Source organism: Syzygium oleosum, unplaced genomic scaffold (genome assembly GCF_021117445.2).
Source record: "Syzygium oleosum isolate NSW1041296 unplaced genomic scaffold, Sole_v2.1 Sole_v2.30, whole genome shotgun sequence".
NCBI classification, from domain to species: Eukaryota; Viridiplantae; Streptophyta; class Magnoliopsida; order Myrtales; family Myrtaceae; genus Syzygium; species Syzygium oleosum.
Window position 1 is genome coordinate 2,758,908 of NW_026607514.1, and position 14,693 is coordinate 2,773,600.

At 38.3% G+C, this 14,693-nt stretch overlaps 2 protein-coding genes across 2 annotated transcripts; one reads left to right on the forward strand and one right to left on the reverse strand.

Moving 5' to 3' along the window:
- The first annotated feature begins 229 nt into the window (after positions 1-229).
- Positions 230-5,576, forward strand: LOC115677588 (signal recognition particle 9 kDa protein). The gene is made up of 4 exons (XM_030600775.2): positions 230-431; positions 638-706; positions 4,898-4,991; positions 5,235-5,576. Exons 1-4 carry the CDS (start codon positions 360-362, stop codon positions 5,309-5,311), a joined length of 312 nt encoding a protein of 103 aa, XP_030456635.1. The 5' UTR covers positions 230-359; the 3' UTR covers positions 5,312-5,576.
- Positions 5,577-6,918: 1,342 nt separating this feature from the next.
- LOC115677540 (uncharacterized) lies at positions 6,919-7,478 on the reverse strand. The gene is made up of 2 exons (XM_030600726.1): positions 7,251-7,478; positions 6,919-7,038 (listed from the first exon to the last, which is right to left on the reverse strand). The coding sequence occupies exons 1-2, from the start codon at positions 7,476-7,478 to the stop codon at positions 6,919-6,921; spliced, it is 348 nt and encodes a 115-aa protein (XP_030456586.1).
- Between the last annotated feature and the right edge of the window lie 7,215 nt (positions 7,479-14,693).

Here is a 14,693-nt window from a genome sequence, read left to right on the forward strand (position 1 = left end):
ACATTTGAAGCAATGAAAATATTTTTCATTGACATTTGAAGCAACGCGAGCGATCATTCATCGGAAAATATTTTTCAAATCATTCATTTTTTACAAAATAAATGTAGCATAAATAATAGATATACATAGATAATAAATCGTCAACAATAACCCTAGACTCCCCTCTTATTTTAATCCAATTCTAGGGATTCTATAATTCATGTTTCTTAGGATGGTAAAATTGTAAATGCCAACAAAGCCCCGATCAAAGCGCGGACCGAGCACAGAGGAGGGAAGTGCGAAACCCTTCTCTTCAAGCTTCGTCAACTCTCGTGCTGCGACGGCGTTGGGCGACCGGAACCTTCGACTCTTTCTCAACCATGGTGTACATAACTTCCTGGGACGAGTTCGTCGATCGATCGGTTCAGCTGTTCCGCGCCGACCCAGAATCTGTATGTGTTCAATCCCTCTCTCGTCCTCTTGTGATTGCTAAAGAAAAGGTCGATCCGGGAAGAAAACGGAGAAAGATTTGATCTTTGGTCGATAATGTAGTTGACGCGCGGCGTGAATTTCGTGGGTCGATTTCGATTTCGCACTCGTTGGGTTTTCTGCAATGCTAATTCGCTGACGATGGGATTTTTTTCGGGGGTTTTCGCAGACGCGGTATAGCATGAAGTACCGTCACTGCGATGGGAAATTGGTCCTCAAGGTCACGGACAATCGGGAGGTACGTGAATCGATGCTGTTTAACTTCTTTGCTTTTCTTTTCTTCCTACTGTTTCTTGTGATGTGAGATTGTGTTTGGAATCGGCGAGTGAGATGTTTCGAGTTTTCGACTGCGCTTGATGGTCTTTCATGGAAGAGAAGGATTTGCCAGAATGTTGAAATTTGTGCCTTGTTGATGCGATGCTATTGCTTTTGGATCTGGGGAAGTGGAATGCATGTTGGTGCTCGATATGCTGGTTCGGATTGTCGACGTAATTTATGCCCTTTCGATGTTTTAACAAGCCTTGTTGGTGAAAGTTGTATCGAAACTGTTCTTATGTGTTTTCAAGTCGGTATGTGGTTTAATTTCAGCAACTGTAATCTGAATTGACCCCGAAGCTTCATCTGTAAAAGTGCCCCGAGGGTATTGTGCAGTTGTCCTGGGGGTTGTCATGTCAAATTATTGGCTGCATTGAGAACAATCTCTCAATCGTTAGTGGCTGCTGTTATGAGATAGTTTTGCAGAAGACATAGAATATACGATAAAGGAATTGAATATGACAAGCTTCTTAGCTGTCTTTAGAATTTAAGGTAGTGACGAGATCGTTCAATACATATGGCCGTTTCTTATGATAATTATGTTTATTTAGCTGGTAGGATTTTGTGAGCTGTATCTTTAACTGCATTGGTGTTTTGCTTTGTTTTACCAATATTATGCCAGTCAGCAGTTGGAAATTTGGGACTTCCCATGTTCTAAAAGGAATGTACAATAAGGATTAACCTGTTCACTACATAGAACAGAGAAAGGGAATCATGGAGGGATAGTTCTGAATCAAAATATAGTGAACTTATTTTCCTTTCTCCTTTGTTCTGGCTTTTCTTTGTTTTGTTATTGGCCTATTTTGTGTGGATTTCTATCGCCAAGTGATTCATGAAGGGAAAGGAGAGTGGAAGAATGATTACGTAGGAAATTGAAGATACAATCATAGTTTTCTTTAAAGAATTAATAATTCTCTCCCAGTATGTAACATGATGTACTACTGAAAAGCTTCATCAGCTTTGCTATCTGCAACTATATTTTTTTTTAGTATTTCATGTTGTCAGCGAAACATCTTGTTTATTGCTTCATCAAATAGGAAAAAAGTTATTGTTCCTTAGGGAAATGAGAGGGCTGCAATTATTGTGTTCTTGACTATTGGTGTTCTAGCATCATTTGCTTGGAAACCCTCACAAGTTTCTAAGTTGAATGAGGCTTTATTTCCTTGTTCAACTGTTGTTGGGCCTTCTCTTTTAACGAAAATATATTCATCAACTATCTCAATTTGCCTATCATATAGATCTAAAATCCATATAACAACAGTGCTCTTTGAGCAGAGCCTGAACAGTACTCTTTTATGGTGAATTTGGTATAAGAGAAGGAAATGTTATCTTCCACATCACGGACAATGTCATAAAACCACAAATCTCTTATTTTGGACACGAGATTCACGAGCTATTGATAACATGTATCTGTTCCCACGATTTATCTTTTGATTAATATTTTAGAGCTGATGAAATTACAGATGGAAATTTAGACTTATATCGATGATAATCTTGCTGCCTGCTTAAACATTGTTTCATCAGTCAACGTTCATCTTTTATGCTATCCGTGCTTGCAATTAGTATGAGGGGCCTCAAGATCAAATTATGCCTCTTTATACCAATTTAAGCTTTTCAGATGGGTACGCCCTATTTTTGCGTTTGAATTATACCAATTTAATCTTTTCAGATTGCTGTGCAATTGGTTTTACGTTCAGAATTCTATGTTTCTCTTTTTTTCCCATTAACATTGATTTGGATGCTTTAAGCGTAGGATATGCCCTCAACTACGCATGGGGATATTTACAATTTCATATTAAACCATTTCTTCATTTGTTTAGTTTCCTTTTGGCTTACAATCAGGTCTTTCTTTGGTAGCCCAAAATGTTGGGGATTGACCCCTTTTTCGCTATTTCTATGATTACAACCTACAAGAAGCATTCACACTGAACTAGTTATGCTTGATGAACTAATTGGTCTTATTAGCTTGATGTGGAGTCAACTTTGCATCATCCTTATCCATATGAATCCTTGTCAAATATGGGTATTTTGAGGTACAAAGAATCATGTGTCAAAATGAAAGCCCTGCTTGAACATATCAGGCCTGCTCTCTGTCGGTGTGAAACACTAGCTTATACTGTAGCAAAATATTTTGGCCTCGACCAAACTAGACTGGGCCTATTCAGTTGGTACAGACCAAGCCTGAAGTTTCAAGTGAACTGTCTTTGAAGAAAAAAATCTAGCAAATCAGTTGTGAAGCTCGAAAAATCTACTACACCATGGCATTGGAAACTGAACTTAAGCAGAGATTTGCAAGTTTGCTTCTTACATCTGGCAATGAAGATGTACAATTGGTCCAAAAAGTAGAAAGATCCGCAGGTGAAAATGAAGACCCAGTTGCTCCACTGTGCAATGGAAAGAAACCAAGATCTCATAATGAAGTGGTATTTTGCAGTTATTACTACTTTAGCAATTTTTGCAGTTATTACTTCTTTAGCAATGAAAAAAAGAACCTGAGGAAGTGGGCTGTAGGTGGACCCCTGGTGATGGTGGCATGAGAGACGAGAGATGTCAGATGTGAGTGACGGAGAGATTGACAAGGAGAGAGGCTGAGAGGTGGGATGGAGAGGTTGATTGGTGGTAGTTGAGGCGCCGGTGGGGTGGCTAACGAGTGAGTAGACAAGGAAGATGAGCAGACTCAAGAGAGAAGTACAGAGAACGAAGAGGCAAGAGAGTGAATCCGAGGGATAGAAATAATTAGATTAGATTAAGAAAAAGTTAGGGTTCCCCTTATTTTGAACACCCCTGGCTATATCCTGTCCTTTTCTCAAGCAATGGCTCAAGTGGATCCGGGCCCATTCGGGCTTCACTATCTGAAACACAGTAGCCTTGACTGGCCCAAAAACCTTTCTTAGGCCCGGTAGTGGGCTGAATTTGTTCACCCCGAGCATGCAGGCTGAGAGGTGGAGATGGAGAGGTAGATTGGTGGTGGTTGAGGCGCCAGTGGGGTGGATAACAAGTGAGAAGACAAGTTAGATGAGCAGACTCAAGAGAGAAGCATGGAGAACGAAGAGGCGAGAGAGTGAATCCGAGGGATAGAAATAATTAGATTAAATTTAAAAAAAAAAAAAAAAAAAGGTAGGGTTCCCCTTATTTTGAACACCCCTAGCTATACCCTGCCCTTTTTTCAAGTAATGGCTCGAGCGGATCCGGGCCTATTCGGGCTTCACTATCTGAAACACGGTAATGTTGACCGGCCCAAAAACCTTTCTTAGGCCCTGTAACGGGGCGAATTTGTACACCTCGAGCATGCAGGGATATGGGTGTTGATGGTTGCTTTAAGAGTTGAAGACGGTAGAGGTTCTATTAACCAGTTTTCGCCATTGAGCATTCCATTTCATATAGTGGAGAGAATCCTGTCTCCGTATTTAGGTGGGAGAGGCAATATCTGAATTTAGAGAATTGCGATGCATCTGAATGGCTTATTTAATTAAGTACTTTTTTAACGATTGAATGACTAAAATACTTTTTGAGACACCACTTTGATGCTGTATATTGCAGCGATGCTTGTTATCAAGAATCTTACCGAATTAAACATCTTGACTGTGCACATAATGACATCAGTTGTTTTCACTATTTTAGAATCGGGACTCAAATTGGAAATGACATGGTATGAGGTTTCTGTCGTAAGATGCTAGAGCACAGATCCCTCCCTCTTTTCAGTAGCATAAATCTCAGTCACTTTTATCTCTAGTTGCATTTGTATAACTCCGTAGTGGAGCCTGGTCTATGCTACTAGGTTTATTTAAATGCTTGCTTTTATAATGGTAGCTATGTAGAATGATACTGCCACATTGTGCTTTTAATTTGTTGGCATTCATTTGCCTATTCCAGAAATAGGTGCTTATTAAAGCCAATTCCATAAAATATGTGTCTGTGGACCAAGAGAATGAAGAATGATCAATTATCGTACAAACTTAGAGTTCGTTAGTGAGCATCAGTTTGGAATATCTGTGCTGCGATGCGCACTCTTTATTTCATGTTGTGTTTTTCTCTGTGGCTATGGCCACTGCAATTATAAGTTTTCCTATTTATAATTTGATTATCTAATTTAGATGTGCTTGCTTCATATCAGTGTCTCAAGTTCAAAACAGACCAGGCACAAGATGCTAAAAAGATGGAGAAGCTCAACAACATATTCTTTACCTTGATGGCTCGTGGTCCCGATGGTATTTTCATCTATCGAACTAAATATTATATTCGGTTTCAATTTTGCTTCCAAAACTTCTATTGGTACACATCTCAGCATGAAGATCTTTACATATGGTTTTGGTAGATGTAGATGGGCCTGAGACCGCTATCAAAATGTGAACCTTGAGCATTGCATGAGCTGAAATTGCGATATTCCAATCTCTTTTACGGGCACCTAAGTCTCTCATATTACCATATTCCCTATCTATTTGGTTTTGCAGCGGATGTGGCGGAAGCTGCGGGCAAAGATCCGACGGAAGCACAGGCCACGAAGAAAGGAAGAGGAAGAAAGCAATAGTTTCTTTGGCTGATAAACATGAGTAGGCTTTTTTCATTACAGGACTCGTGCATGAGAATTGGTCCCAGTAAAGGGGAAAAGGACCATGAGTTCGACATCTCGTTTTTACCGCTAGAATGCCCTTTAGCGAAGAAAGAAAGAAGTCGAGAAATGGGAAAAGGACGCGACTGTTTTTGCCGGCATTATTTTCTTAACTCCCCTTTAAATAGAGGTTTCTACTCTGAAAGAGGGTGTTGATAATGATCTTGCTACTTCAGATTTTGCTGGGTTTGGCTCATTTGGCTTCTCTTGGCATGAGGTTCACGGTACGGCTTCATGTCTCTGTAAATGGAGACCACTTTTGAAAACGATGGGGAGACGATCAAAACCAATTCGGATGAGATGTCTCTTTCTTTCCACGACTCCTTTTTTGATACTTTGGGGGTTAAAAAACAATTCTCAATTTGGTTACAAAAGGACAAAGCTCATATGCTTATGGAATCCTTCCCTTGATGAGCAAAGACTAATTTGGAAATGCTGAATTACATTTCATAGTACCTCACATCGTTTATTTTCTTTGTCGAAACGTGCTGAGTTTCATCTAACTAGTCACAAAATAGGAACAAAGCTTGTGAGTATCTGAACAGAGTAAATCCCAAAGAGGTAGGGGCTTAGTAAGCCAATTGGAAGAAAGAAATCCTTTTCGATGGGTCTTCGCGACCCAATAAGATGCTTGATTAGCTTCACGGGGCAATATTACCTCACATCATTTGAATGGGCCTGCTTGGTTAAGCTTTTGAAACACCAAAAAATCTTCTTCTTTTTTTTAACTTCCCGTTAAAATTAAGAATATTATCTAATTTTTCGAAAAGTTGTGAAAGAAATTTCATGTAAATATATGTATTAATATTTATATATCGTGAAAGTCTCAGGTGTTTTGAATTAAAAGAAGTCAATTGATCTTAGATATGCCTCCGTCTTACAAAGCAGAAGCAGAAGCATTTTTTACTTTGAAAGGCAAGTTGGACTACATTAATCGTTAATGAGTAGATGCTTGTCGGTTCTCTTTGTTTTGTTGTTATTGTGAAGAGTTAATACCACGAAAAATTCCAAACTGGTGCACCCGTGATAAATTTACCATAAACTAATTTTTTGACTACAAAAAACTCCAGACTTGTACATTTGTGACAAATTTACCCTTTGTTAAATTGGATTAATACCACGAAGATCATAAACGGGTGCACCTATAACAAACGGAGGGTTGTACACCGTTAATTATCACGAGTCATCCAACTCAGAAATTTGACAGTAAAACTTAACGGAAACTAACGGAGGGTAAAATTATCGCAAGTGTACCAGTTTGGGGTTTTTTGTGGTATTAACCGTATTGGGAATGCTTACACGTGCCTTTTTTAGCACTCTAACATGGACAAAAGAAAACATCGATTTGATACACCAGAAAGAATGGATTTGGCTCCCAAACTAGGTGATTCATCTCTTGATTAGAGACTCTTAAAATTTGCTGCATAAATTTGGGGTGTATTCAGGAATAATCCGCATCATCAGAAGACCTTCTCAACTTAATTTGACTTATAATCTGTTTGACCTAGGCTTCCCTTCTTCACTTGCTATTTCCTTCTACTCTTTCCTGGCCTCCTCAGCCCTCTTACTTCTGTCTCCTCTTCCTTCTTGGGCTCGCCTGCATCAGCAGCCTCTCCCTCGCTCTTCTCCTCTTTCTTTTCTCCATCCTGAAGAAGGGGGAAAGTGAAATATGAAGAGCATTAGTTCCCCTTATTGACAAAACTAATCGGTGCTCAATGGTTATATACCTTTCCTCATCGAAGGCGATGACAGAATTCGACGTGAATATATCTTCAGAATATCACCTTCATGGTTTGTTATATCGAACTCAATGTGTCTGCGAATTCTTGCGCATATCAACCGAGTCGGGTGATTGTACCTTATCCAGCAATGTACCTAGAGAGGGAGCATCCTTCTCATCTTCCGCCTTCTTCTCAATCTCGGCATTTTCTTCTTCCTTGGTCTCCTCAACCTCCATGTTCACCTCCACGGCCGTCTTCTGCTCCTCAACGAGGGCAAAGGCAGCGATTGACTCATCCATCGCGGGCTCTGGGGGGACTCCGCCGGCCCTCTTGAACTTGATGGGTATACTAGCACATCCACCCATGTTCCCTCTTTTTCAGTTGATTTAGGAAGAAGATAGTGATTTTCTGACTAAGAAAAAAATATTTCTAATACTGGAAAGCTAGGTAAAAGTCTCATGAAAAACTGATTAAGTTTTCCTTTGTCTGCCATTTGTACCTCTATATTCAAGGGAAAATAACACAAAACTCCTCCAAACTTTGGGGAAGTACACATTTAGCCCTAAACTTTTCATTGTTACACATCCCTTGGACTTTTATTTTGTTACGGTTGTTAATCCTCTATTAAATTTCCGTTAGTATGCGCAACTCATATGAGTTTTAAAGGATAAAAGTGTATTTCCATCTCATCTTTTAAGGAAACCTCCGTTTTACCATTGACTTATATAAAAACGATAAAATAAAGAAAATGGAGAAAAATATATTAGTGGAATTAACATGATATTTTAAGAAAAATAATTACAGTAAAGTAAAATGGGAAAAAGGTTTCAATAACTAAAGTGTCAAATTACAAAAAAATTGGATTCGCATTATGTATTTTTTAATGGTTAATTAATGCAAAAAAATGTTTGATCACTAAAAAATATTTGGATTTCAGTTAGTTATTTCATTCTATCAGTTAAGGACATCATTTCTTTTTAAGTTTCTTATATATTTTTATTAATCAATAATATTTTACATTAATTAACCCTTAAATGTATATAAAGACTAGTTTCCCTTCTATTTGATTTTGTTTATTCTTTTTCTGTAATTATCTTATTTAGTACTATTAAAGTCACCATATTTTCGACCCAAAAAAAAGTCACTATATTTACCCATTTTTAACAAATTTTTATTTTTTAAAATATTATTGGTATTTACTTTTTATATGATTAGTATATTGATAGTTTAGTTTTCCCTCATTTTCTTTATAATTTCATTTTTTACAGTAATTAAGGGGAAAAGAGTAATTCCTAATAAGAGACGAAAATATATTTTACCCATAAAAGTCAGGTGCATTACACATGCTAATGAAAAAAAAATAATAGAAATAGTGGTAGTAACAAAAATGAAGGTTAGGGGGATTATGTAACAGTTGAAAGTTCGAAAGCAAGCATGTGCGACTCAGAAGCTTCATGAGAAGTTTGTCTAATTTATCATTAATTACAAAATCTACCCTTTTTGCCCTTTGGTTTTGTGTATTACTTCTTTGTAAAATATTTCGAAATTTCGATTTGCAAAGTGAGAGCTATCGAAATTATAGAATATACATAGAAATGTGCGGATGCTTATTGTAATTGAGATAAACTTATATTCGAACAAGTATAGTCTTATGTACTCGAGCTAATCAAACGTGTACTCGAGCTAATCAAATTGATCTCTCAATAGAGTATGTATGTTCCTCCTGAGTCAATCGAGATCGATGCAGTACAATGTTGGACTTGGCCCGAGTCAAATCTTCTTGAGATTGCAATGAATTGAAATCGGGAAAATTGTTCAAAAAGTCCTAAAATTATTGTATTTTTGCCAATTTAGCCCTAAACCTTTCAATTTTGCTAATTAACTAAACATTTTCACATTTTGCTAATTGAGTCCATCCGATCAATTTGGGCCTAAAATCGCTGATGTGGACGCCGGCCGCCCTACGTGACACGGTCGACGCTGACATTGGCTTTTTTTATAATATTTTGATTTTTTTATTTTTCCTCTTTTTCTTTCTTTTTTTCCCTATTCTTTTTGCCAGTGGCTGAAGAACGGCCACCGGCCATAGGCGGTAGCCGGCAAGGCTAGCCCGTGGCCGATGGCTGAGCCACCAGCAAAAAGAGTAGGGATATAAAAGAAAGAAAAAATCAGAAAAATTATTTAAGAAATCATAAAAATTATTTTAAAAAATTCCATCTTAGTGCCAACCATGCTATATAAGATGGTCAGTATCCATGTAAGCAATTTCCGGCTAAAATTGGCCGGATGGACTCAATTGGCAAAAGGTGAAAAGGTTAGTACTCAATTGGCAAAATCAAAAGATTTAGGACTAAATTAAAAAAAAGTACAATAGATTTATGACTTTTTGAACAATTTTCCCAATTGAAATCGCTTGCAGATAGTTAAATTTTCTAATTCGAGAGCGAACATATTCGAGCTGCATTTGGCCACCATCACCACACTACTTGGATTCTGTCGGCATCTGCCACGGAAGAGCAACAATTCAAGGATCCAATGCAACACAAAAGTAGGAAAATTCACGGCTTATTCTCGAAATATTCTCTTTTCTAACTAGACGAAAAATATTATCTAGGGCATGCAAAATTTCGAATCTGTCAAACATCTTATGAACATGATGAACCAGATAAAACCCTTAAGTTAAATTCGGGTGCGTCACCCAATATAGAATTGTTGGTACCCAAGGAATCAAATCATATAATATGCTTTGCCTTTTTTTATGCCCCCTTCCATTTGTTCTTCACTTTTGTCCACCTTCTTTTTCAAAAAAGAGACTCCTAAAAGCTCAAACATGGCCTTTGCACGTCAGATTGACAGATTTTACATGAAAAAAATCCGACACTTTTCAATTAGGGTTTCATACTTTTTCTGGCCCCACCGTAATAACAAGGGTTAATACCACGAATAATCATAAACTGATACACATATGACAAATTTTTCGTCAAATTGCTGAGTTAGATGACACGTGTCAATTAACGGATGTACCGGTTTGGGATTTTACCCCTTTGTTTGTCATGTGTTTATCAATTTGTGATTTTTCGTAGTGTTAATTCAATTTGACGGAGGGTAAATTTGTCACAAGTTTACCAGTTTTGAATTTTTTGTGGTCAAAAAATTAGTTTTGGGTAAATTTATCACAAGTGTACCGGTTTGGAGTTTTTTGTGGTAAAAAAATTAGATCATGGTAAATTCGTCACAAGTGTACCGATTTAAGGTTTTTCGTGGCATTAATCCTAATAACAATAACCCAACATAAACGTTCCGAAAAGTCATATTAACCACGTTATCTTTTTGGTCACCTAAGCAGATAATTACTATTATTTACTATTTAATACATGCTCGAAGACATGGGTAACTTGCATCCCGCATATGAGCCGAGCTAGATGCAAAAGCACGAATAAAAAGAGAGAGAAGAAATTCAATAACCAATATATCAAGTTAATAAGTCACAAATAGTAATTTTTCCCTATTAAATGCTCTTAATTTCACCTAGCTTATCTTCACGTGATTTCTTTTTAAAAAATAAAGGCACCGGAGGTTCCTCAATTATTGTAAGTTGTTTAATATAATATCTCTAACTTTTTCTTGTTCAATCAACTCTCTAAGCTATATGCTTTTTTTTTTTGTTCGAGTTGGTCTTTCAGTAAAAAAGTGTGGGCAAAATTGCTGACGTGGTCGTAAAGTTTCCGTTAAATGATGATACGACATCCTACACAGTTAAAAAGGAAATCATAAAATAAATATTGAAAATAAATACTAAAAAAAGGATATTTGGGAACCAAAAGGAGAGAGACAACAAGGGAGGGAGGCGACATTGTTGCTTGGGTCGAACAATCCTGGCGACTGTTGGTCGAGGATCCCATGAGCCCAAGGAGGCGATGCCGACGATCACTCGACCCCGACAAGAGACAACTTAGGTCACACGAGCTCGGCTAAACCTAACATGGGGGCATACAAGCCTGATCAAATTGCGCGACCTCGACCCGGCATCGCCTTGCAGGACCCAACGAGCAACAACTAAGGTCTTGCAACCCAAGGTGTCACCTGATCGGGTTTGCATGACCCTATACCAAATTTGGCTCAAGTCACTTGACCCTAGGCGAGACTTGGATCGAGTCATGCCACCCCAGTCCAAATCCAGCCCTTGCAGAGGTTGCCTAGCAAAGGCTTGGTGGATGATTTTTTTTTTTTTTTTGCGTTCCTAGAATTTTATCCAATCAACACAAGAAAGTTACACGAAGCGCCAATTTGTCATGACAATGAGCACTTCTGTTTTTATTTCAACGGAAGGATCATCTCGAACAAAAAATATAAGCTTAGGGATTCAAGTACCACAAAATAGTTAAGTGACAATATTGAACAGTTTGTGATAATTTAGGGACCCTCGATGTGCCTACATCCTTAACTTTGATTCAAGGTTCATTATGAGCAATAGTCTATTGCTCACAAAAATAAACTGAAATTCAACCATTGATTGAAATATCATATCAGATATCGCGGTATCGCACCAGTAAAGAGGATAATGATGACTTGCTCTTTTTTGCTAGAGACTCAAACGCTATAGGGTAACTGGGTCGTCGCAGATCCCACAGCACCACTTTTTTCTTTTGCTTTTTTCTGCTTTTTTGTCATTAGAAAGCAAAAAGCAAAGCCTCGATTTCACACGCGACATGAAAGCAAGTAGAATTCTTCACTTTTTTTCTCTACATTTCCTGGATTTCCTTTTTCTTTTGTTATTCCTTTTGTCCTCATATTAAAGGCCGAAAAAGGGATTTTGATAAGATATTTGTTTGGTTTTTTTTTTTATAAACAGAATAAGAGGTTGATCATATTTCAGTTCATTCAATCACCGAATAACTTATGTAATTATGTACGTAGATCGTGAGTCGGCTTCCCTGGGTCACACAACCCCGGCGGTATGACTTCCCAAGGGGGACTCAACGGGCATGGGGGTGGCAGGGCCGTAAACGACGCATCTCGATGCAGATTGAAGAAGATGAAAGTAATTTCGAAATTGTGAAAATCTTTTGTGGGTAGAGTGGGGATCAAAAGTTTAATTAATGGATGGAAGTTGCATTAAAAGTCCCAAAGCCAAAAGGCAAGGCGTGTACCTTCTATGGGCTTTGCCAAGGCAAATTTTTGACTAAAAGTGGTCTAAAATTACTTGCCAAGCACCATAACTTTTACTCGAGACATTCGAGAGGCCAAAATTATTTTGTGAAGCATTCACAAATGGACGCTTAAAATTTTTGTTAACAAGCATCTTGCACTTGTTAAACACCTAAATAAAGAAAGAGTGTCGTTTCCGATACACCGCCTCTCCCGTGCTAATTGGGTCACTCATTAACAAGATCATACCAATAATTTGATTGGTTTCATTTTCATTTTCAAAGTGGATCAACTACACTTTTTTTGTTCTTTCATTTTGGCCAGTTAAGGCCTTTGCGGTCGACGAGGCTGGGATTGCCTCATCGATCACGGGCAAGGAGACCCGATGACACTCGTCGGCCATAATGAAAGGAAAAAAAAGAAAAAAATTAATTAAAAAATTAATTTTTTAAATTATTCAAATTTATCCACATCAGCGCTAATCGTACCATGTAAGAAGGTCAGTATCTACGTTAACGATTTCCGGTCAAAATTGATTGAATGGACCCAATTGGAACAAATGTAAAAGGTTTATGACTTAATTGACCTAATTAAAAGGTTCATGACTGAAATGATACTAATGCAATTGGTTTATGACTTTTTTAGTACTTTACTAAGATTTAGCATAATCCAGGTCAGCATGAATTAATTACAAAATAAAAAATACATTAATTAATTAGCTCGAAATTGAGATCCATTTGATATATTCTTATGAAAATAAAATTTTATCGAAGTGAAGTTACAAATATCCGAGTAGGGTACCCCCACTATAATATCAAAAAAAAAAATACCATGACGTGATCTAATATACATAATTTTATGCATTTCCGTTTAGATTTTAGAAGTAAAAAGTGCCTTTTTCTTTTACATAAAGATATTATTTGCAAAATGCACGTGTCAACCTTTATATGTTAATAAAAATTTTGAATATATACGAGCCATAAGATTTGACAAAAAGAAAAAGTGAAAGAAAATCATGTCCTGAAGATCGAATCGCTATGCATGGTTTGTCGAAAATAACTTTTACTTTTTAACTTCTACTTTTTTAAGTCTCAAGACTCTTATAACATATATAGATATTTGTGTGTAAAATTATGTAATTTTCCTAATAATTTTTAGGGAAAATTCCAATTAAAGACCTCAAGTGGGGCCTTTTTCTCAAAAGAGGACCCCAAGTGGACTTAGTGTCAAATAAGGGCCTGAAGTGCCCAATCAGTCTCAAATAAGGACTCGAAGTGCCCAAAAAGTCTCAAATAAGGGCCTCGATCGCCGGGCGGCCAAAATGCCTGCCAACCGGCAAAAATGTTACTATTCCGGCACCGGAACAGTAACTTTTTAAATTTTTTATTATTTTTTCCTTTATGTTTTTCCTTTTCTGTTTTTTTTTCTTTTCCTTTTCCTTTTCTTTTTTTTTTCTTCTCTTCCTCCGCCGGCCATAGCCGGGGCCGGCGGAGGTCGCCGGCCTCAATCGAGGCCGCCCTCGCCTGGGCTGGGCGAGGTCGGCCTCGCCAGTTGCCGGCGAGGGCTCGACCTCGCTGGCCGTTGGCGAGGCTCAACCTCGCCGGCCGCTGGCGAGGGCTTGGCCCCGCCGGCCGCTGGCGAGGCTCGACCTCGCCGGCGTTGGGCGAGGCCGGTCTCACCTGCAATGGCAAGGTCGTCCTGGCCTGACGCCGGCGAGGCCGGTCTCACCTGCAATGGCAAGGCCGTCCTGGCCCGACGCCGGCGAGGGCGGCTTCGCCTGAGGCCAACGACCTCCGCCGGCCCCGGCTATGGCCGGCGGAGGAAAAGAAGAAAAAAAAAAGGAAAAGAAAAAAAATAGCAAAGGAAAAAAAAATTAAAAAGTTACTGTTCCGGTGCCGAAATAGTAACATTCTCGCCGCCCGGCAGGCATTTTGGCCGCCCCGCGACCCAGGCCCTTATTTGAGACTTTTTGGGCACTTCGGGTCCTTATTTGACACTAAGTCCATTTGGGGTCCTCTTTTGAAAAAAAAAGCCCCACTTGGGGTCATTAATTGGAATTTTCCCTAATTTTTAAGAATTGAATATAAATCTGAATTGTGAAAAGAGAGTAAATGGAAAAGTAAAACACTCCCTACTTTTCTGGCATGATGCCCTAAAAAAATCCTCGATTTTGAATTTTACGCTAAACTTTTCTTTGGTCTCATAAATAATCTCCACCTTTAGTTTCGGTCACAATTTTACCGTAAATTGTTTTTTCTGTCTTATAAGAAACCACTAACTTTTACTTGAGTTATATATTTTCCCAGTTAACCCTTTGTCCAAATTCGCCCTTAGTGATCCTATGTGGCATTTCCACGTTAGCCCGAATCACTTATTCTGGATCTGAAATTTGGGTAAAGGTTAGAATAATTAGGGTTGGCTTTCTCTTAATT

What these genes read in the sequence shown, in the direction of transcription:
- LOC115677588 (XM_030600775.2), top strand. Translation starts at nt 360, where the DNA reads ATGGTGTACATAACTTCCTGGGACGAGTTCGTCGATCGATCGGTTCAG. An exon ending in TCCGCGCCGACCCAGAATCT is followed by an intron (nt 432 to 637) that starts GTATGTGTTCAA and finishes GGGTTTTCGCAG; the next exon opens with ACGCGGTATAGCATGAAGTA. An exon ending in AGGTCACGGACAATCGGGAG is followed by an intron (nt 707 to 4,897) that starts GTACGTGAATCG and finishes GCTTCATATCAG; the next exon opens with TGTCTCAAGTTCAAAACAGA.
- LOC115677540 (XM_030600726.1), bottom strand. Translation starts at nt 7,478, where the DNA reads ATGGGTGGATGTGCTAGTATACCCATCAAGTTCAAGAGGGCCGGCGGA. An exon ending in TAGGTACATTGCTGGATAAG is followed by an intron (nt 7,039 to 7,250) that starts GTACAATCACCC and finishes CCCCTTCTTCAG; the next exon opens with GATGGAGAAAAGAAAGAGGA.